This window comes from Mustela putorius, unplaced genomic scaffold (assembly GCF_011764305.1).
Source record: "Mustela putorius furo isolate JIRA1106 unplaced genomic scaffold, ASM1176430v1.1 tig00000281_pilon_pilon_pilon, whole genome shotgun sequence".
Classification (NCBI taxonomy): domain Eukaryota; kingdom Metazoa; phylum Chordata; class Mammalia; order Carnivora; family Mustelidae; genus Mustela; species Mustela putorius.
Window position 1 is genome coordinate 858,910 of NW_025421343.1, and position 23,407 is coordinate 882,316.

The 23,407-nt window shown below is 39.4% G+C and overlaps 2 protein-coding genes across 19 annotated transcripts in view; both read right to left on the minus strand.

Annotated features, from left to right (window-relative positions):
• Positions 1–631, minus strand: part of CUNH2orf42 (chromosome unknown C2orf42 homolog) — a 32,833-nt gene extending 32,202 nt beyond the window's left edge. For 2 of the 3 annotated variants that reach the window (XM_013051135.2, XM_013051133.2), the window contains exon 1: positions 608–631. The gene's annotated coding sequence lies outside the window, so the exon portion shown is untranslated. The remainder of the gene's footprint in view (positions 1–607) is intronic. The other variant, XM_013051134.2, reaches the window with a different exon arrangement.
• A 12,870-nt stretch (positions 632–13,501) lies between these two features.
• The window catches only part of TIA1 (TIA1 cytotoxic granule associated RNA binding protein), a 34,685-nt gene continuing 24,779 nt past the window's right edge, over positions 13,502–23,407 (minus strand). For 9 of the 16 annotated variants that reach the window (XM_013051138.2, XM_013051139.2, XM_004742137.3 and 6 more), the window contains 6 exons: positions 19,582–19,690; positions 19,102–19,197; positions 18,904–18,988; positions 18,412–18,535; positions 17,297–17,442; positions 13,502–16,207 (listed from right to left, as the gene is read on the minus strand). In XM_013051138.2, the coding sequence (XP_012906592.1) occupies positions 16,081–16,207; positions 17,297–17,442; positions 18,412–18,535; positions 18,904–18,988; positions 19,102–19,197; positions 19,582–19,690 (687 nt within the window). In that variant the 3' untranslated portion in view covers positions 13,502–16,080. Of the gene's footprint in view, positions 16,208–17,296; positions 17,443–18,411; positions 18,536–18,903; positions 18,989–19,101; positions 19,198–19,449; positions 19,691–23,407 lie in introns of those variants that run through there. The other 7 variants (XM_045078984.1, XM_045078981.1, XM_013051137.2 and 4 more) reach the window with 4 other exon arrangements.

The window sequence follows — 23,407 nt, forward strand, 5'->3', positions numbered from 1 at the left end:
CCTTCCCATGCATTTACTCAGGTATTGCTCACCAAAATCCAGTAAAGTGGGTACTAATACCATTTTAGAGTTGAAGAAATTAGCTCAAAGACAGTAGTGATTTGTTGAATGTCTTACAGCCAGCAACCAGATAATCTAACGTGAGTTTGTACTATACAGGATTCCTTGTCAAACCACAAGTAAAAGGAAGGGACAAGCCTAGAAGCCAGGCCTCCTGATCTAGGTTTCCATTAGCCCTGCGCTGCCTCGGAATAGCGGAGAAAGGCCGCCCCGGCCCCGCGGACGCGTGCCTGGGAACCGGGCCTGCAGGATGCGCACCTCCCGCATGGTTTCCGGGACCAGGCCCACCCCAAGAGGCACCACTCCGGGACCTGCTTCCCGGCATCCTCCCCGCGCGACGGCTCACTTCCGGTTCTAAGTAGGCCCAAGCAGAAGCATCACCTGGCCGGGACCCTGCTCCTTGGCCACGCTCTCCGCCAGGATTCCCAGCTCTACGCCTTCGTCGCACTGCTGCCCCCGCCTTCTGTCAACACGGCCCCCTTACCAGCCCCGCGCCCCCCACCCCCCACCCGCGGCTCCAGGGCCCCAAGCTGATGACCGCCCTCACCTCCTCTCTCTTCGCCTGCCGCGGCCTTTTACAAACGCGGCCAAACTGTTCGCTGTAACGACCGTCGTTATTGGTCAGGGCCGCCCACGCGCAGCGGATACCCGCCCACTCGGCATGCCTGGTCTGATGGGAGTTGTAGTTTCATCCTGTAGGCGGCCAAGAATTGCGGCGGAGTATCGCGGTGGAGTCTGTGCTAACGCGGCGGCTGTGATGCCTAGGTTCTTCCGAGGGGCCGAAGTACTTCTGGGCAACCGTGCTGGTACAGAAGGCACCGATAGGGTTCTCGGGCGGATCATGAATGTTTCAGCCCCGAGAAAGCACTATTTCTGCGAAGAATTCACTGGTTATCGGAGCAAAAATCGCCGTAAATTACCTGCATTATTAGCAGATGTTGGCTGTGATTTAGCGTTTTGTCAAGGGAAGTCTTGTCCTCTAGGGTATTCGTTGTTTGTAAAACTTGTGTGTTTGTATCAAGGGACTCACAGAACTCGTTTCTCAGCCTTCTTTTTCTACCTTAGCTACATTCTGACGTACTACTTGAACGTTTACATTTATAATGAATTGAAATCGGCTTCCTGGGTGTTTTAGTTCTGGTCCTTGGACTCACACAGAATAAATCTCCATACTCTGTTCATGGCTGAGGACAGCTTCGGAATGCACTGAGGCCAGTGTGTTTTGGAAAATTCTGAAATGAGATTTCCTGTGGCTTTGGCCTTGACTCTGTTACTGGGGGTGACACTGTGGGCAGGTTGACTAAAAACGTTAATCTTCTCGTCTATTAGTAAGAAAGAAATGGTCCTTTCCAGAACTCTGGTTTGCTACATTTCTCAAACTGGAGGAAAGGGGAGAAGGACACAATTTTCCGCGATATTTTTCCAATTTTATGTCCATTTTGATTACAAGTGGTTATGCTTTTGTTTTAAAGATTTTATTTATTTGACAGAGAGAGGAAAAAGCACAAGCCAGGGGAGCTGCAGAGGGAGAAGGAGCCCCATGCAGGGCTTGATCCCAGCATCCTGGGATCAAGACCTGAGTTGAAGGCAGGTGCTTAACGGACTCAGCCACCCAGGGGCCCCTCCACTCTTGAGTTTTTAAAATGATGATCAGTATATCCTGGGTCATCTGGATGATCACCTAGTCATACTGTAGGGCTTCAATGCCTGTTGTGTTTACGAGTGTATGGGTGTCAAGTGATTCTCTAAAGCACTTCACCAGGAATATGGCTACAGGCCTCTAGTGAATAGATACCATGGATGTTATTAAAGATCCCAAGGGGCACCTGGCTGACTCAGTCAGTAGAGCCTTGACTCTTGATCTCAGGAGTTGTGGGTTGGAGCACCAGACTGGGTGTAGAGATTACTTAAAATCTTGTGGGGGGGAGGAGGAAAATGCACAGGACAATACACAGGATAGTCCTCACAACAAAGAATTATCTGACACATAATATCAATAGTGCCAAAGTGGAGAGACCCTGTGTTAGAAAGTGGGGGGGAGGGACTCGGAAGTATCCTCCAAATGGAGAAGGCACTTTTGAAGCCAAAAAATGAAGTGGTCAGCTCCCTACAGTTTATAGAATTTTATTAATTGGGTAGTGATCCAGGCAGCTGTGCAGGTATTCTCTGCAAAATCCAGACCGCAGTGTATAGATTTTATAAAACGAAGGGATGTTCAGGAGGGCCCTGTAGTGAGGTCAAAGGGTCTGAATGCATTTAACTGATAGCTAACATTTAACAGACCTCATTACACCCCCTGTGCATCAGGGAATGGGTGGGGGGTACTTATCTCTACGAGTTATCTAAGCAAATTTAGAGAAGGCAAGAGCAAGCTTCTCCACATTCTGGTCATGGCATACATTAACTCTAGGGGACCTAGAACATGCAGCTCCAGGGGAGGTCATCACAGACACATGGATAAGTTTGTGAGGCCAAAGACGGAGTCAATACTATCCACACTCCTACACCCTATTTTAGAGAGCGTGTTTTAAATTGTTTTCACTTGATTTGCCTAAATGTGTCCTAAGAGATTTGTGGGTTTTCAGTTTAGACATGTTATACATTCCAGTCAGGAAAGAAGCTATCAAACAGCCCCATTCTAGAAGAGGGTTCTTCCTTCCAAGTCAAAAACACACAGGGTTCTTCTATTCCTCCTTCAAAGAGTGGCCTTTGAAGAAGTGTTAACCTCACAGAAGTCCTTTACCTCATAGAAGTCCTTTCTCAGCCTTCTCATAAATAAAATTCTCAGAATTGTTTAATACTCTCATTATGGTTTGACATAGTAGACCTTCTTTCCCTTTTCTCAAAACATCATTTTTTCAGCCTTTAGGCAGATTTTTGTTGTGATCCTTGAGTCAAGCTATTAATTCAGTGATCCTCCATGGCATGAACATATGCTGTAATAGTACAATTATTACACAAGAAAAGGAAAACGTGGGCGCCTGGGTGGCTCAGTGGGTTAAGCTACTGCCTTCGGCTCAGGTCATGATCTCAGGGTCCTGGGATCGAGTCCCACATCGGGCTCTCTGCTCAGCAGGGAGCCTGCTTCCTCCTCTCTCTCTCTGCCTGTCTCTCTGCCTACTTGTGATCTCTGTCTGTCAAATAAATAAATAAAATCATTTAAAAAAAAATTAAAAAAAAAAAAGAAAAAAGAAAAGGAAAACGTTAGAGAAATGATATTGTAAAAGTTCCAACTGTATGGCAAACCAGGATATGAAAATAATAGTGACTTCTTCCCCACCTCTGCTGCTTTAAGATCTTCTGTCATTGATAATCTGCAGCTTGACTGTGTGTGTCAGTACGTATTTCATTTTATTTATCCCTCTTAGGAGTTATTGTGACTCTTGGATCTGAGAATTCCTAACTTTCTATAATTCTGGAAAATTCTGTCACTTATTTCTTCAAGTATTATCTATCCCAAATAGTTTTATTTTGTGAAACTCCAGTTTAAATATATTTTAGGGGCACCTAGCTGGCTCAGTTTAGAGCCTGGGACTCTTGATATTGGGGTTGTGGGTTCAAGCCCAATGTTGAGGGCAGAGATTACTTAAAATCTTTTTTTTAATGTATTTTAGATTTCTCATTTTACTTTCCATGCTCTTTTCCTATATTCTATCTCTGCCTCTGTACTGTTCCAATGTACAGATTTCTTCATCTCTAATTTGGGCTAGTCAGTCCACTGAATTTTTAAATTTTAGCTGTTTTATTTTTAACTTCTAAAGACTTTATCAATTCCTTCTAAAATTCTACTAATGATTTGATAGTTACTTCTTCCTTGCTCATACTTTTATTACAGCCTTTATTTCTAAAGACATATGAAAGGGGTGCCTGGGTGGCTTAGTGGATTAAGCCTCTGCCTTTGGTCATGATCTCAGGTCATGATCTCAGGGTCCTGGGATCCAGCCCAGGTCATCAGGTTCTCCGCTCAGCAGGGAGCCTGCTTCTCCCCTATTCTCTGCCTGCCTCTCTGCCTACTTGTGATCTCTGTAAAATAATGAAATAAAATCTTTAAAAAGATATATGAAATATAGTTATTATGTATTTAATATTTGATTACTATAATGGCTGAAGTCCTTGGAGGTCAAATTCTGCTGCTCTTTGTTTCTGTTGAATCCCTCCTGGGTCTTGGTTCTTCATGTGTTTGGGAGTTTTTGTCTGTGAGCTCCTAATTTTAAACTGAGTTAATATTGAGGGGCCTGGATATGGGATACACTCTTCTGGAAAGGATTTGTGAGTATTGAAGCTACATACAGGATTCCTACCTACTGATAAAACTAAAAATCTAATCAAGAAAGGGACAGAGAATATGAACAATTATGTCAGAAAAGAAATACAATAGCCAATTATCATGGAAAAACTGATTTAACTTTACTTGGACTGGTGTAATACAATTAAAGAGATTATTTTACATGCATTACCTTGTTACAAAAATAAAAACGCAACAATCAGCAGCTGGTAAAGGTGAGGGGAAATAAGTACTTTCTGACATCACTGGTTAGAGTGTAAAATGGTACCAGTCTTTAGGAAGGCAACTTAATATAATTTTTACAATTCATGTTTCTTTAACCTGTCCTTTAATTTTTTAAAAAAAGATTTTATTTATTTATTTGCCAGAGAAAGAGTGTGTGTGTGAGTACAAGGGGGGAAGCTGCAGGTGAGAAGCAGACTCCCCGCTGAGCAAGGAGCCCGATGTGGGATTCAGTCCCAGGACCCTGGGATCCTGACCTGAGCTGAAGGCAGACTCTTAACCAACTGAGCCACCCAGGCATCCCCCAAACTTCAAATTCTATGTATCGTAGAGAAACACTATACACCTGTACAAAACACATTCTTTTTTTTTGTAATTTTTAATTTTCTTATTTTTTATAAAGATATACAAAAACACATTCTTTAATGGTAGTTCCAACTTTTTATATAAAAAGGTGGTGAATCTTTCTGTTTTATACTTCCAGATGATTGAATGGCAGGGTTTTTTTTTCGGTGGTCATTTAATTTTGTTATTTATTCGTATTTATTATATTGAGACATGTTGCTTTCTTAAACCCATCTCCTCCTTTTCGCCTTCCTTATCTCTATAGCCAAATGAACAGGAAGCCAATCTGCACTAACTAAACTGTTCTCATCTCCCACTCCTTAACCCACTGTAGTCCACAATCTGCACCCACTACCTCACTGAAAATGCTCATTTTGAAGGTAAACCCAGTGTTGTTTTTCTTCCCCACACTTACATTTTTCCTTCCTGCAGTATTTGACACACTTGGCTACTATTATTTCCTTGAAGTGTTTCCACCTCGATTTCTGCAATGTCAAGGACCCCCTGTATTTCTCCCACCGATCAGGCAGCTCTTTCTCATTCTCCTTTGCAAGCTTCTCTGCCTCTGACTGATGACCTAAGAGTTTTTCTCACTTTAGCATTTCTGGGTGATTAGCATTTCACGGATTTCAAGCTACCACCTAAATGCTGATGACTCTCATCTCTATATTCAGCCTGGATTTCTCCTCTAAATTCTGTATCCTTACTCACATGTCACACATGTCCAGGCTGCATGTTGAAGGCTGGAACTCATTAGCTCTCCTCCCCTGCCCTCTAACTAGCTTCTAGCCTTACTTGCCCTCCCAAACTGCACCTCTGCCTTTTCCTACCCCAGTAACTAGCCCCACCATCCACCTGCTCGCTCAAGACAAGAGCCTGGGAGACATATTGACTAAACACAAATTAGATCAATGGATCCCCTGGACCTTTAGGATAAAAAAAAAGTTCAAATTACTTGGCTTGTCATAAAGAATTGGCCTTGATTTGATCTTTTAGTTTTAGCTTTTATCACCTCACACCTAGTATTCTAGTTGGTAGCACATGGCAGAAAAGCCATTTAGTCAAAATCAGACTGTACAAGAAAAGTTTAATTGATTGATTAAACTTGACAAATATGTATGAGCAACTATTATTTTGCAGGTACCGGACATTCAGGGTATTAGAGAAAACAGCTGTCAGCTTTTGGTTTAGTGAAGAACACAAGTTTTAAAAAATAGGATCATACAAATAAATACACCAGTTGGCCCTTTTAAGCTGTGTGGAGCTACTTATATACAGATTTTTTTCATTACAGTATACTATTATGATTTTTTAAAAAGATTTTATTTATTTATTTGACAGATCACAAGTAGGCAGGGAGGCAGGCAGAAAGGAGGAAGCAGGCTCCCCGCTGAGCAGAGAGCCTGATGTGGGGCTCGATCCCAGAACCCTGAAATGATGATCTGAGCCGAAGGCAGTGACTTTAACCCACTGAGCCACCCAGGCACCCCGATACTTTTATATTTAAAAAAAAAAAATTCGAGCAAGAGCAAGCATGTGTGGGGGGAGGGGCAGAGGGAGAGGGAGCAGCAGACTCTCTGCTAAGCAGGGAACCTGACGTGGGCCTTCATCCCAGGACTCCAGGATCATAAACTGAGCTGAAGGCAGATGCTACCATCTGAATTACCCACATCCTTCCAGTTAGGATTTTCTAAATAGCTTTTCCTCTAGCTTTCTCTATTCTAAGGATAGAGTTTAGGGGTGCCTGGGTGGCTCAGTCTGTTAAGCATCTGACTCTTGATTTCAGCTCAGATATTGATCTCAGGGTAGGGAGTGTAAGCCCCATACTGGGATCTGCACTGGGTGTGCAGCCTACTTAAAAAAAAATACAGTATGTAGTATTTATGACATAGAAATTATGTGTTGATCAACTGTTTATATTACTGGTTAAATTTTCCAATCAATAGTAAGCTAGTAAAAGTTAAGTTTGGGGGAAGTCAAAGGTCATACATAGATTTTCAACTGTGCACGGGGTTGGTGCTCATCTGTATTGTTCAAGGGTCAACTGTATTAATTAAAAATTATGACAAATGCTATAAAAAACTTCTTAAGATTTGAGAAGCTACTGATTTATGATTTAGATTGTTGGTAAAGAAATGCCTTTTAGAGGAGGAGACATTTAAGTAGAGACTTGAAGACAAACTGGGCAAAAGGCAGATAGGTGGCAAGGAGCCATGGAATGATAGCAGTCTCAGTCCCCACCCCACCCTTCTTTTCCTTGTTTTGTCACACATCTTTTTTGCCAGTTGGCTCAATGTTAGGCTTTGTCAACAGAGGGCACTGGGGAAACAATGGAAGAGGATAATGATGGGAAAGCACTTCCTTTATGGTACTAATTCTCTTTTTAATTCAGTGCCAGTGGATCAGTGTATGGGAGACCCACTGACACTCCCCTCAGGGGTCTCTGGGACCTGTCCCAGCCAGCTGCATCCTCAGACTACACACCCCCCCTACCCCCCCGCCCCCCTAGCACCCTCACAGCTACTTCCTTGGCAGCTCTGGCTACAGCAGCTTACAGATGTTTCTAGCAGTGATATACAGAATACCAAATTAAATAATGCTTAGTTTAAATATACTCCTTGCACTGTTTGGGATTATGTTTTAACTTGTTGAATCTGGAGACCCTGGGCTGTTTTTTCCACCCAATGGAGCATCGCTATAGACCAGCGTCAGCCTGTTCATGCTCTCTGGCAACAGTAGATGACTTCTATGGACCAGCTATGGCTCATGCCCTCTGGCATGTTTCTTTGCCAGGCTGCACAATCTGTGGTAACCAAGTTCCCTTGGAAGAAGTCAGAATCTCAGGGCTCTCCTAAACCCCTAGTTCCCTCCTTGTCCACTGTTTTTTAAGCAGTAGCTGCTTTCATTTTCACCTGCGACTTCTGGATCCCTTTAATGGTTGTTTTACCCCTTTTAGTAGTAAACCACCCCTTACTATTTAGCAATTATTTATATTAAGATATCCTTTTTGGGGTGCCTGGGTGACTCAGTTAAGTGTCTGTCTTCAGCTCAGGTCATGATTCTGGGGTCCTGGGATAGAGCCCCATATCAGGCTCCCTGATCAGCGGGGAGTCTGCTTCTCCCTCTCCCTCCTGCTCCCCCTGCTCCTGTTCTCTTTCAAACAAATAAATAAAATCTGGGGGAAAAAAAGTCACATCCCAAGACAGATAATTCATTGTTGCCGGAGGAGGAGGTGAGAAAACTGGACAGGGTTCCTCTCTACATTCTCCTAACAGTTTCAAATACAAATAAATGGAAAGGATAACACAGCACTTGTGCCATACTCTTAATTAAAAATATGAAATAGCAAAACTTACCTAGAGTTTCATTCGAGAACACACAAGATAAATGTTCCCACAAAGCAGCTGCAAATAATACACCAACCATCCAATGTGAATTAAACATAACTAATGAAACAAATGCAACTAAGTAGTACAAGAATTCCTCACACCTGTCAGGATGGCAAAAATAAAAACAGAAGGAACAAGAGTTGGTGAGAAGGAGAGAAAAAGGAACCCTCGTGCGCTACTGGTGGGAATGCAAGCAGTGCAGCCACTGTGGAAAACAGTATGGAGGTTCCTCAAAAAATTAAAGAGGGGCGCCTGGGTGGCTCAGTGGGTTAAAGCCTCTGCCTTCAGCTCAGGTCATGATTCTGGGGTTCTGGGATCGAGCCCTGCATCGGGCTCTCTGCTCAGCAGGGACCCTGCTTTCCTCCTCTCTCTCTGCCTGCCTCTCTGCCTACTTGTGATCTCTGTCAAATAAATAAAATCTTTAAAAAAAAATTAAAAATAGAATTACCATATGATCCAGTAATCTCACTACTAAGTATTTCCCCAAAGGATATGTAAGTATTAATTCAAAAAATATATATGCCCTCTTCCAATCTGTGGCAGCAGTCCAAGTACCCACTGATAGATGAATGGATGAAGATGTGGGGTTTACACACACACACACACACACACACACACACAATTACTTAGCCATGAAAAAGAATAAAATATTGCCACTTGCAACAACATGAATGGGTCTGGAATATAATCCTAAGTGAATTAAGTCAGAGACAAATGATTTGACTTGTATGTGATTTCAATTATATGTGGAATTTAAGAAAAAGAGACAAACCAAAAAACCAAACCCTTAACTACAGAGAACAAACAAATGGTTGCCAGAGGGGAGGTGGGTGGGCTGATGAGTGAAATAGGTAAAAAGGATTGAGAGTAATTTACCTTGATGAGCGCTAATACATAGAACTGTTGAATCACTATACCATACACCTAAACTAACTCTACTGGAACTAAAATTAAACAATAACAACAACAAAAACCCCCAAGAACTCAGGGATGATACGTCCCTGAAGCAAAACAGAAATTGGTATTAACTTAGGAAACAGAAAGTGACAAAACTATTTCAGACATAAAGACTAGAGGTGCGTTGGTGGCTCAGTCAGTTTAGCAGCCGACTCTTAGTTTCTGGTCGGGTCATGATCTCTCAGGGTCTGAGATAGAGCTCCACATCAGGCTCCACGCTCAGTGGGGAGTCTGCTTGTGGATTCCCTCTCTCCCTCTGCCTCTCCCCTCATTCATTCTCTCTCAATCTCTAAAATAAATAAGTCTTTTATAAAAAATTACTAAATTAAAAGAGCACAATGAGTCTGGAAATTATAGGAAGCATGTTACCAAACAAGAGATTAGAAATGAGAAAAGCAAACAAAAAGATAAAAAGAACCAAGAACAAATGTTAGAAACAGATGATAGGCAGGGGAAATCCAACAATATTCTAAGCAGTGGAATACTACAAATTATTTACCAGTGTAATTCAGGAAAGCTTAAATCTTTGCAGTGTGTATTTGTTTGTTTTTTTTTTTTTTTAGATTTTATTTATTTATTTGTCATAGAGAGAGAAGCGAGAGCAAGCACAGGCAGATTGAGTGGCAGGCAGAGGCAGAGGCAGAGGGAGAAGCAGGCTCCCCACCAAGCAAGGAGCCCGATGCGGGACTCGATCCCAGGACGCTGGGATCATGACCTGAGAGGAAGGCAGCTGCCCAACCAACTGGGCCACCCAGGCGTCCCAGGAAAGCTTAAATCTTAGTACACGTACTCTGCCCAGGAAGGGAATATTTCTTTAACAGTAGGAAAATTTTCCCGACAATTGCCTCTTCTCACCTGCCCAATTTTCTTCCAACATCAAAGGCTTCTTAAACCCTCCACCTCACTGTAAAATGGCTCATTCTGTAATTATCTACATAGCCAAACTGTCAGATGATCAAGTTGAGCCCTCTGACCATCGATCTAGACTCACCGCCAAGTTGCTTCACAGCTGTTATCCATGGATCCATGTTGGATCCACTTCCTAGATACATTTTTTTATTTGCTCTCATTTTATGGAGCTTATCTAGTAACTGAGAACCAATAAACTCAGGGAAGAGAATCTTTCAAGTTGCACATCCAAAAATTTTATTTTACGGTCACCCATGACAGTGCATGTGTGTGTATAAAAAATCATTGGATATATAATTCAAACTTTTGGAGGCACTACCCCATGGATCTCTAGTTTCTAGTATTGCTGTTGAGTATTATTCTCAATCCTTCTGCTCTCTGGTAAATTTTATTCTCTTTATGTCTGGTGTCCTAAAGTCTCATGGTGATGTGCCTTCCTAAGGGTCTTTAATATTTATTGTGCTAATTTAGTAAGAGCTTTTTTCAATCTTTACACTCATAATTTTATCAAGAAATTTTATTTTCTAATAAATTTCAACCATTGCTTTATTTTCTCAGTTCTCTTCCTGGAACTCCTGTTGGCTGTATTTAAACCCCCTGAATTGATTCCTATTTATTTTCTCCCTCTACTTTTACTGATTTCTGTTCTAGAATATTTCCTTTTAACATTCTCACTAAATGTATTCGTATTTTAATTTCTTCTGACATTTTATTAGTATCCTGTTCTAATTTTTTAAAAAAATTTTAAGGTTTTATTTATTTATTTGTTTTTTTTTTTTTTTAAAGATTTTATTTATTTATTTGACAGAGAGAAATCACAAGTAGATGGAGAGGCAGGCAGAGAGAGAGAGAGAGGGAATCAGGCTCCCTGCTGAGCAGAGAGCCCGATGCGGGACTCGATCCCAGGACCCTGAGATCATGACCTGAGCCGAAGGCAGCGGCTTAACCCACTGAGCCACCCAGGCGCCCTTATTTATTTATTTGACAGAGAGAGCACGAGCAGGCAGAGCAGCAGGTAAAGAGAGAGGCTCCCCACTGAGCAGAGAGTTTGATGCTGGGCTCGATCCTTCCACCCTGGGATCATGACATGATCTGGACAGAGATGTTTACCAACTAGCTGAGCCCCTAGGCGCCCCTCCTGTTCTAATTTCTTAGAGTACCTTCTTTTATCTGAGAATACTACAGTTCTTAGAAGTTTTTTGGATTCCTGAGAATTGGCTTTTTGTTTACATCTTTCACAAACTTTTCCTCAATTTCTGGTGATATTTGTTGCAAGACTTTATTTATTTGAGAGAGAGAGATTGAGAGTGAGCGCACAAACAGGGGGGAGTGGCAGGCAGAAGGAGAGGGAGAAGCAGGCTCCCTGACAAACAGAGAACCTGATGCAGGGCTCGCTCCCAGGACCCTCTGATCATGACCTGAGCCAAAGGCAGGCGCTTAACTGACTGAGCCACCCAGGTGCCCAATTTCTGGTGATCTTTAGCTGTCTTTATTTAAATGTGAAGCACTGAACACCTGTTTGGAAGACCTGTGTACATGGGCAGGGCTTACTTAAGATTGTCATTCTCAACTATAAGGGGATTGTTGCCCAGCTTGGGTTTTTGGTGGGGACCCTCAAATGTTAGCATCTGTCTTTTCTTTCAAAGGTGGTTTATTTTTTCCAAAATCCTAGAGCTGAACAAGGATAAGCAGCTAGGAATCACATTTACTTAGCATTAATAAAATTGGACTTAATCCCTATTCTGAGCCCAGTAATCCTGAGTCAGATGCCCACTTTTTCTTTTTTTAGCTCAATTACTATTAGAACTTCAGCCACTTCCAACTTCAGAGGCCGTAATACAAAATCCTATTCAACCAAGACACATTCATATATGTTTTATTAAGGCTCCTAAATAAAAATGTGTTATTTTGGGGGCGCCTGGGTGGCTCAGTGGGTTGGGCCGCTGCCTTCGGCTCAGGTCATGATCTCAGGGTCCTGGGATCCAGTCCCGCATCGGGCTCTCTGCTCAGCAGGGAGCCTGCTTCCCTTTCTCTCTCTCTCTGCCTGCCTCTCCATCTGCTTGTGATTTCTCTCTGTCAAATAAATGAATAAAATCTTAAAAAAAAAAAATGTGTTATTTTGAAATACGTTCTTTCAGTTCTAAACACAACAGTCAAAAAGCAGTCATAGGAAAAAATGGAAAAACCTCCTACAAAAAATTGATTTTGTTTTTAGAAATCATCTGTCATTGAAAGAGGTTTGTTGGGGCACCTGGGTGGCTCAGTGGGTTAAGCCGCTGCCTTCGGCTCAGGTCATGATCTCAGGGTCCTGGGATCGAGTCCTGCATCGGGCTCTCTGCTCAGCGGGGAGCCTGCTTCCCTCTCTCTCTCTCTCTGCCTGCCTCTCTGCCTACTTGTGATTTCTCTCTGTCAAAAATAAAATAAATAAAATCTTAAAAAAAAAAAAGAAAGAGGTTTGTTAGCGGGGCACCTGGGTGGCTCAGAAGGTTAGGCCTCTGCCTTCACCTCAGGTCTCAGGCAGAACTTCAGCCACTTAGGTGCCTCTAAAGGGTTTGCTTTTTAATTCCTACGAATACACTCTTCTAATTTAACCATAACCTCAAAGGCCTTTGCCTCATGGTCTCAGGGTCCTGGGATCTAGCCCCACACAGGACTCTCTGCTCAGTGGGGAGCCTGTTTCCTTCTTTCTCTGCCTACTTCTCTGCCTACTTATGATCTCTCTCTCTGTGTCAAATAAATAAATAAAATCTAAAAAAAAAAAAAAAGTGTTTTGTTTTTTTTTTTTTTTAAAAAAGAGAAATCACCCAAAAGTGGGGATTTGTGCTCACAACCCCAAGATCAAGTGTTGGATGTTTTCTACTAACTGAGCCAGCCAGGTGCCTCTAAAGGGTTTGCTTTTTAATTCCTATGAATACACTCTTCTAATTTAACCATAACCTCAAAGGCACCCCACAGTACTTAGTAAACCTAACTCTCTTTGTATATACAATCTAGTCCCTACCAATTGCCTTCTCAAATGTCAACTGAACTCTAACACACATAAAAAAGGAAAACAAGCAAGCATAGGGACAAAACAGGAGAATAAAACTACAATGTGGAACTCATCTTCGACAGGGAAATAATACCAACAAGGAAAATTAGATCCTGGTTTCAAAATGAGTTAAATCTACAGAATGTCAATTCTTTTGTGGTATTAAATCATAATTCAATGCAAACCATGGTTTCGGAATAAAGTTAAAAAAAAAATTAACAAATACCTGAGTGAATATAATATGGTTAAACCAAAAAGAAAAATCTTTCACACACAATAATCACTGCAAGAAGATCCCACAGGTTATAGAAAACATAAAGGAACTTTAATATCCAAACAGGGCAAAGAATACTGAATTAACGACCCATTAAAGTGTGAATCACTTCAGGTTCTTTACAGTACCAGATATATTATAGTAAAATCTGAATGCATATTGCAGAGAATGAAACCATTTTTAAAACTTTAATTTCGTGACCTGGTAGTAATACCAGTTTTATTTTTAGACTAAAAAAATCTTTAAATGATTTTAACACTATGAGTAAGACTTAAACCAAAGTTAGCAATGTTCCTGAAATGTCAATTTGTTCAGTAGTAACTTTTTGAGAAATACCACTTTCTTCTCAAAAAGTAGTTAATGTACACTTTTAAGATTTGTGCAATAAGAAAATATACTGGCTAATAAAAAATGTTACTTGAGAAAGCCAAAATGAAAGAAAAACTATACTTTTGCTTAAATTACTTATGCCCAAATAATTTACCCTGCAGTCCATAGAATGTATAGGAAATAAAATATTTTTGAGTAAGAAAAATAATGAGGGTCCTAAAATAGAAACATAAACCAGAAGAATCTAAAAATAGCTTCCTGATATTTTATTTTTTGAGTATTTCATTTAAGCTGCTTCTGGTTGCATGCCCTGATCTGTAGACGTTAACAAGGAAATAAAATTCCCAAGTATTTAAAAAATTTACTCATCTTCCATAAAGCAACATTTAATGTATCAACAATTAAAAATACACAGTGACATAATGAAACATCAGTACAACTGCATAGAATTGAGCTCCAGAGAATTATACACTTATGAGCTGTCTTTCCTGGGCTCTGGTTTACATGAATATTGGCTTTAGAGACCAGTTTAATTTGCTCCTACCTGGAAGAGACAAGGCCAGGAAACTTAAGATTTCACAGGCCTTTTCTGCTGCTAAATGCTAGGAGCTCTCTGAAGGTCTTAAAAACAACAAACCATCCAAATAAGTATACTGGGGACTCTTCCCCTTTGTGAGTAAAGGAAGAAGAAAGTTTGTGACTTTCACTGAAAACAAAACAAAAATCTCCCACAATGTTTCTAAGAGACTCTGAAATGTACTAGAAATTTCAAAACTAGAACAATGCCATCAAAGATTAAACCTCTTAATGCTCGGAGCCACCCCAAAATAAAAGGATTGGGAACTCCAGGAAACAGGTACCAAAAGAATCAAAATAATGATTGCACTGAGGATTCTCCTCTTTGAAGGCTGTTTAAGGAGGTAGGATTTTAAGGTTTTTTTGTTTGTTTGTTTATCTTTTGGCCTCTGAACATTTAAAAAATGCTTTGCCCGGCTGGTCCTTCAGGCTAATTTTGAAGTTCACAATGAACTCCAAGCCTGATATAGGATATTCTACAGTTTCACAGCTGTCATTTGTACATATTAAAACTAAGTTGATTTACTCTTTTTGAGTAAATATAACTAGAAAATGGCAAATTAATATATTCCTTTACATACAACTTTGTGTCTCAAAATTCTTGAAAAATAAGAGCAGATGACTTTGTATTCAAAGACTACCAAAGTGTGTATTTGATATTCACATGCAAACAACTTAAAACCTTAGAAATCTCCTGTCAACTCTGCATGATTGATGCCTTTAAGAAGGAAATGACGTACAAAGCTTGCTAACTGTGCAAAATATTAAATTGCTAAGCATTTTACAGAATGAAACAATACATGTAAATGTAGAAGTTGACACATGAAATTAACATGGGCTCATAAAAACTTCTCACATTTCAGAGATTTTCTTAAGTAGCAAGTTTTTGTTTTTATATTTCCTGGTACACAGCAGAGTTTATCAGAGAAGATAAAAATCCTTTAAACAAATCCAAGAGGGAATTCTTGAGGCACCTTCTCATATAAAACACAAAATGAATGCAATTATCAATCCATCTGAGAAAAGTTTTCAATCTAAGTGAACATCATTTTTTCCCCATTTAAGTATATTTTACAGAAATTTAATAAGGCAAGACAAATTTGTGAAAAATGTAGTTACAAAAATGATGTAAACTAATAATTTATATTTTAAAACCCTGAAGGGAAACAGTGGAGATGGGACAGTTCAAACAATGCCTTAAAAAAACAAAAACATAAACAAAAAACAAACCTAAAACAGAATTGTGCACAAGCTGAAGATTACAAAGAACTTCTAGACTTTGCACAGTTTTGGTTCTTCATTTTTTTTTTGACATCTTTATATTACATGTTTTAAATCATATCAGGAATGCAAACTAGAACTGCACACTACTTTAGTGGAAAAAAGTTCAACATTGTGCAATTTTCTGCCTCTTAATTTTAAAAAAGTGGCAGCAATCCCTGCATTTGTATTTGAAACAAGGATCTGAGAAACTTTATCAAAAAAGGTAATGAAGGCAAAAATTGGCAGACATCCAGCATCTTGTTTCTTTTTAAAACAATGTGGATGATAAGTAATTTCATGATTAAAAAATGAATCTTTTTAAATAAATACATTGTATCTGACATTTGCACTGACTGATTTGATAAATCTTTAAGTAAACACGGCTTTACTACACTCCCTGTAGCCTCAAGCCACTGGCTTTAGATTATGGAGTCCTTTTTCACTGGGTTTCATACCCTGCCACTCGGTACCCTGCAGGCTGATTAGGCAACATGCTGCCATTCTGTCCTGGAGGTGGCGGCACTCCATAATTTGGTCCCATCCACGGTGCGGAAGACTGTGTCTGACTGGTAGAAAATGTGAAAGAAGCAGAGAGGAGGGGAAATCCACTGGTTAAAATAAAACGTAATGCCAAGGAAAAAATAACATATACATGGAAAAAATACTTTTACTTAAGCCCAAATATGAGAATAACGGTTATGCCAGGGAAAGCAAAGGCAAAAGTTTTTTCTCTTAAAAACAAGCATGCTCATAGGTTTAATTTGTGCAGTTTGATTTTGTTAGTTTAATACAGCTAAAAAAAATAAAAATACCCTTTACATTTATCCCCTTTGAATTCAGAAAAAAAGTCATTTCTGACCTCAGAAAGGAAAACTGTGCATCTGGGTTAGACATACACTGAAAAAGTCACTACCTGTAAGAAACTTGATCATTTGGCACAATAGAGACTACCACATACATTACTCAAAGAAAAAATTAAAACAATTATTAGCATATGAAAGCTCATAATATTTTTCAACATTACAAATATAAGGTTCTTTTATTTTTTTAAAGATTTTACTTTTAAGTAAACTCTACATCCAATATGGGGTGTAAACTTACAACGCCAAAATCAAGATTCTCATGCTCTAATGGCTAAGCCAGCCAGGCAGTCCACAAATATAAAATTCTTTTAAAATAAAAACTACAAAGTATTTTTAGTTTCTTTTTCAAAAATTTGTTTCATAATTCAAGGTGTAAAAAAAAGTGTCCATATAACAATGTGTGAAGAAACCCTATATCGCAAAGTAAAAAGCATAAAGAATAAAACACTAGCATCAAAATAACTGTATCCAAGAATGGCTAAAGGATCGGTAGTCACGTAAAAAGCTTAGCAGTTATTAAGCTCTTATTTTTTTACCTAAATATTAGTTGATTCATTACTAAGTATTACAAAAATTCTTTTAATACTGGTTATGCCTCAGAGCAGCACATTTCCAGATAAATTTTTAAAGAAATACACTTAAAACTATGTATTAAAAATAGCTCTAAACTAAGTCCTTCAAAGGCTAAAACTTGCTTTACAGAGGACCACATTACCTATTAATTATTTAAAGTCTCTTCCTAAGCTCTTTTTTCAAAGCTAATAAAAAGGGAAAAAAAGAAAATATGCTTACTTAAATCCCTGCTGATTCCATGCTTGGCCATACATTCCATATGCAGGTACTTGCCAACCATTAGGCATATACTGGCCAATTTGTTGTGCATTTCCATACCACTGGCCCCACTGGCCATAAGCTTGTGGATATCCAATTTGATTCTGCTATTAAGTAAAATTGTAACAAGTAATTTAGTATTATTTGAAGTTACATGTACACATACAGTACCACAAATGAACCACAATTTGTGATGTATCACAAATATATAGGGATAACACATTAGGCCATCACTGCAATTAAAATAAAAGGATAAACAAGAGTTTATAAGATGAGTTAAAAAAAAAAAAAAGACAGTGAGGTTATACTACTGTAACTCCATATGATGCTCTAAATGGCACACTCTTTGTAAGGTAGTAGGTAATCTCCCAGTAATAAATATCAAACTCAGTACAATGTTTAAGTGTTTTATAAATTAAAACTAGATAGGGAAGACAGAAAAGGATTACTTATACCTATATTTAGTTTACCTAAGAAAGTTATATAGCCTATATAGTTTCGGAGTTTCTAATTCCTATCTTGATGCTCCACTTACAGTTTCTTCGCAGAAAACTTATTTTCTTTTAAAGAGAGAGTACAAGAGCATGCAAGACAGAGAATATTAAGCAGGCTCCATGTCCAGCATGGAGCTGACCCAAGGCTCGATTTCGCAACCCTGAGATCATGACCTGAACCAAAACCAAAAGTCAGATGCTTAACTGACTGAACCACCCGAGGCGCCCCTTCACAGAAATCTTTATGGGATCACGTTTGAACCACTAAAGCTGCCGGGAAAAACAAAAGCAGCAAAATCTAGAAAAAATGCCAAGGCTCTAAATATCTTTATAGCTTTTGTTTCAACTGAGTCAAACACGTTTGTGAGTTATCCAAATAGTATGTGAATAAATCTACCAAGTATTAAGAAAAAAGCCTGAATACCCCATTAGGTATACCCTAGAACTATAATACATGTAGGAAGAGCCCTTATGTATTATCATTTTAGCTAGAAACTATTAACAAGGATTATCAATAATTTCACTTTAAAATAATCTAACATTAGCCCAGCAATTACTGTCCAAATTAAAGAACCCTCTCACCTGTTGCACAGGATTTATCATATCAAGAGTTTCTTTCCCCCAATAGCATTTCACCACATGACCTTCGATGGTAGTTCCATTAACAGAAACAATTGCATGTGCTGCACTTTCATGGGAATTGAACCTATTGAAAAGAATATTAAGAATCAGCAATATAAACTGTTTAAAGTACTTATGAATAAAACCTATTCTTAAAAATCAAGCTGAGCCTGAGGTAAAATAGGCACTTCACATGAAAGAGTAACATAGTGTACTTTCTTCCATATATTTCCCAAAAAATCTTCTAGCTCTGAAAAAATGTCCTCTAATAGAGAATGTTTTATTGATCTTGTGGTTACAAGGAGGGAGCCACCAAAACACAGTGGTAAATGTTGCTAAATGCTAGAGAAATTTCTATTTCTTTACAATCAAGGTTAAATTTTTAAGAAAACTACTAGGTGAAATATTCAAAATGATTTCTAGGGAAAGTTTTTTTTAAAAAAGCACCCATACCGAACAAATGAATATCCTTTATCTGGAAAGACTCGAATTTCCATTATTTGTCCAAATGGTGAAAAAGTCTGACGCATTAGTTGTTCTGTTAGACAAAAACAAAAACAAACCATACCAAGTTATATAAAATCCTACAGACATTAAGCTTTTCATTTAAAAAATAAACCTCAAAATGCCACACAGGTAAGACTCCCATACCTGTCAGCCCAGAAGTGACACCTCCACAGTATACAGTACAGTTGCTCGGACTAGACTGATTTACAACTTCATCATATGATAGCTGTTTGGTGTTTGCTGGGGAGGGAAAAGTTTAATATTCTAAATTCATTAAATAATGAATTTATCAGAAAGAGAACAGCAGCCATCAACTACACTACTGTAATGATAATTTTTACCTTTACCAAAATGCTTACATAATACATTTGAGGATTAAATCTCCCCCAAGAATATCTAAAAAATTACTCAATATTCTCTCTTTAATAGGAGACTTGACATTAGAGACAGTATCATTTATTACTTAAAATTACAAAAATGAAAACTAAGTACATTTTCAACAGTAGTCTTGATTTGCTTCTCATCTATTTCTGCAATAAGTCTCCGGGAACAGCTCTAACATTTAAAATCTAGTGTATTTTTCTCCAAAATTCCACATTTCCTTTTCTTCTCCAATACACCTACACTCATATGTACTCTTTGGAGCTGGAGGCTTTCGGGTTGCCCAGTTAGTTCTGATTTGTCTTCCACCAAGCCATTGGCCACCCATCTGTTGAATGGCGTTTTCGGCATCCTGTTCCGCACAACATTAGAAATGACAAAGACGCTACCATTAGTTGATGTTGAAAGACTATTCGCAGTAGAGAAAATTCAGCTGCTTTTCACAAATGTCTACTAAATGAAAATGCTTTATAAAATATATAAAATACAATGTGCTTCCTAAAGTGCAATGATGTTTTAAAATTATCTTTCTTTCATTTGGATATCAGACTTCAGGAATGTTAACTACCTGAAAAAGTTATGAGCTCCAGAGCTCTTATGAGATAGCTGTTATAAAGTTCATGTAATAATCACTCTATTATGGATGAAAACCTCACTTTACACAATCCAACAAACTTGTAACAGTATTTGGTTTCTCATTCATCCAACAAGTAAACACCAAACAGCTGTAATGTTCTACCAGCAGATTAAGTGTTAGGGATTCACTGGTTAATGAGACAGACATGGTTTCTGCTGCCACAGAACTGACATTCTTTTGGGGCCACAAACTTATTACAAATTGTGGTAAATGCCATGACAGAAGCAAAAGGATTAGGGTGCCTGCGTGGTTCAGCTGGTTGTCTGCCTTCAGCTCAGTTTACAATCCCAGGGTCCTAGATGGAGCCCTGTGTCAGGCTCCCTGCAAGGAGCCTGCTTCTCTCTCTGCCTGCCAATCCCCCTGCTTGTGGACTCTCTCTCTCTCTAATACATTAAAAACAAACAAACAAACAAACAAAAACCTTTTAAAATTAAACACAAAAGGATGACCTAGAGAATAAGGGCTTTGGGATCTATTTCAGACAGCATGATTAAAGAAGGTCTCTCTAAAATCTATCATTTAGTTAAACTGAGAGGAACAGGAGGTAGCTAAGTACAAACTCCAGGGAAGAAAGCCCTGGTGGAAAAAAAGCACTGTAAAGTGTGTTCCCACAGGAAAGTTTGGTACGTATCTGAAAAAAACATACTGGGGCACCTGCATGGCTCAGTCGGTTAAGGGTCTGCCTTCAGCTCAGGTAGAGAACCTGGAGTCCCAGAATCAAGCCCTGTGTTGGGTCCTCTGCTCCATGGAAGCCTGCTTCCCTCTGCCCCTCACCCTGCTCTTGCACGCATTCTCTCTCAAATAAATATATAAAATCTTAAACAAGAAAAAAAAAAGGCATGTTAAAGACTACTAGTTTCAGTGGATCTAGTGAGCTAAAAAGGGTGCCAGAGGAAAAAACTAAAGATTTTAAGTAAGAAATTGTCATGATCTGATTTATGTTTTAACAAGGCCATTCTTAGCACTAGGAAGAGAACAGTTTAGGGAGATGGGTAGTAAGAGGAAAAAGACACTCTGAGACTAAAGCAATACACAAAGAAGTGGATATAACTTACAGGAAGATTAAAAAGAATTCTGATTATAAGTAAAAGGAGAGGAAATCAAAGATAATTCCTACAATGCTTCTGGGGCAGTAGGGAGGATAGTGTTAGTTAGCATTTAATGAAATGTGAAACATAGGAGGGAAGAGGAAAACACGTATGAGGAAGAAAGAAAGTACTCCATTTAAGACACGTTAAATTTGAGACATCCATAAAACATCTAAATGAAAGACACTTGTTAATTAGTATGGAGCACAAAGAAGTAAAATGAATTGGACATATGGAATTCAGAATCATGAAGAAAGACTAGGGAGAAAAGAAGGCATCCTGGGACAGACCCTTGTAAAAAAGCAAAATCTGAAAACTAGGTAAAGGAAAAATTCCTAGTGAAGGTGCCGAAGAAGTTCCCAGTGATGAAGGAAGAAATCCACAAAAGTGTACGGTTCCAGAGCCAAAGGAGTAGAAATCTAGTAGTAAACCTGAAAAGAGTAGTGCTGGTGGGCGCCTGGGTGGCTCAGTGGGTTAAGCCTCTGCCTTCAGCTCAGGTATCTCAGGGTCCTGGGATGGAGCCCTGCATAGGGCTCTCTGCCTGGTGGGGAGCCTGCTTTCCCCTCTTTCTCTCTGCCTGCCTCTCTGCCTACTTGTGATCTGTCAAATAAATAAAATCTTCAAAAAAAAAAAAAAAAAAAAGAGTAGTGTTGGTAAAGAGTGAGAACAAAAGCCAGCTTACAGTGAACTGAAAAGTAAATGAGGTACAATTCTAATTTGTGCGTATGTGGGCTTGACCTAGAAAGAACGAACAGGCAAATTCAAGGCTAAAGGCCAGTCTTAAGACACATAAAAAGGAAATGCAAATTCTTACAAAGAAACCAACATTGTCTACCATACTTACCAGTTCAAATTCCAGGACATATTTATTGTTGTGGGTTGAACAGTGTCCCTTAAATTGAAATAAAGTCCTAACTACCACTTGCCCCCAACTGTGAATGTGATCCTAATTGGAAATAGGGTCTTTATAGATGTATTAGTTAAGATCACTCTAGCGATGCCTGGGTGGCACAGTCGGTTGAGTGTTCAATTCGGTTTTGGGTCAGGTTGTGATCACATGGGATATGGGATCAAGCCCTGAAACTTTAGGCTCCATGCTCAGCAGGGAATTTGCTTCAGGATTTTCTCTCTGCCCCTACCCTCACTCATGAATGCTCTAAAATAAATAAAATCTTGGGGCACCTAGGTGGCTCAGTTGGTTAAGTGTCTACCTTTGGCTTAAGCCATGGTCCCAGGGTTCTGAGATAGAGCCCCACAGTGGAATCCCTGCTCAGAGGGGAGTCTGCTTCTCCATCTCCCTCAGCACCTCCCCACCCCACTCATGCTCTCATCTCTCAAATAAATAAATAAAATCTTTACTGTGATTTCACTCATATGCGGAATCTTTTTTTTTTTGTATTAACATATAATGCATTATTTGTTTCAGGAGTACAGGTCTGTGATTATCAGTCTTATACAAGTCATAGCACTCACCATAGCACATACCCTCCCAGTGTCTATCACCCAGCCACCCCATCCCTCCCACTACCCCTCCACGCAAGCAATAAATAAAATCTTTAAATAAGGAGCACCTAGGTAGCTCAGTGGGTTAAGCTTCTGCCTTTGGCTCAGGTCATGATCTCAGGGTCCTGGGATCGAGCCCCACATCAGGCACTCTGCTCACCAGAAAGTCTGCTTCCCCCCTCTCTCTGTCTGCTCCTCTGCCTACTTGTGATCTCTGTCAGATAAATACATAAAATCTTTTTTAAAGAAAAAGGTGAGATCATCCTGGATTAGGAAAATCCAGTATGAATGATGACCTTGTAAGAAGAGAAGACAATGTGGACACACAAAGCAAGAAGGCCATGTGAAAAAAAGGGCAGAAACCAGAATGATGTAGCTACAAGCCAAGGATAGCAAGGATACCAATGATTGTTGACAACGGTCAGAAAGTACAAAGGGAGAGTTCTCCAGAGCCTTGAGAGGAAGCACGGCCACGATGACAACCTTGATTCTGGACTTCTACCTCTAGAACTTTGACAGAACAAATTTCTCTTGTTTTAAGTCATTCAGCTTATGGTACTATAATATAGCAGCCCTAGGAAACTAATCAACTATTGATAAAAGAGGGGGAAAATTTTGTATAGGGTGTGTGTGTGTATGGTTGTGAATAGGAGATGAAGAAGTGGAAGCACATGGACAAACATTTTGAGAAGTCTGATTATGAATTACGGCAGAGAAATGCGGAGATACGTAGGAAAGGGATACAGGGTCAAGTCTGTGTGTGTGGTTTTTTTTTTGTTGTTGTTGTTGTTTTTTTTTAAAGATTTTATTTATTTATTTGACAGAGAGAAATCACAAGTAG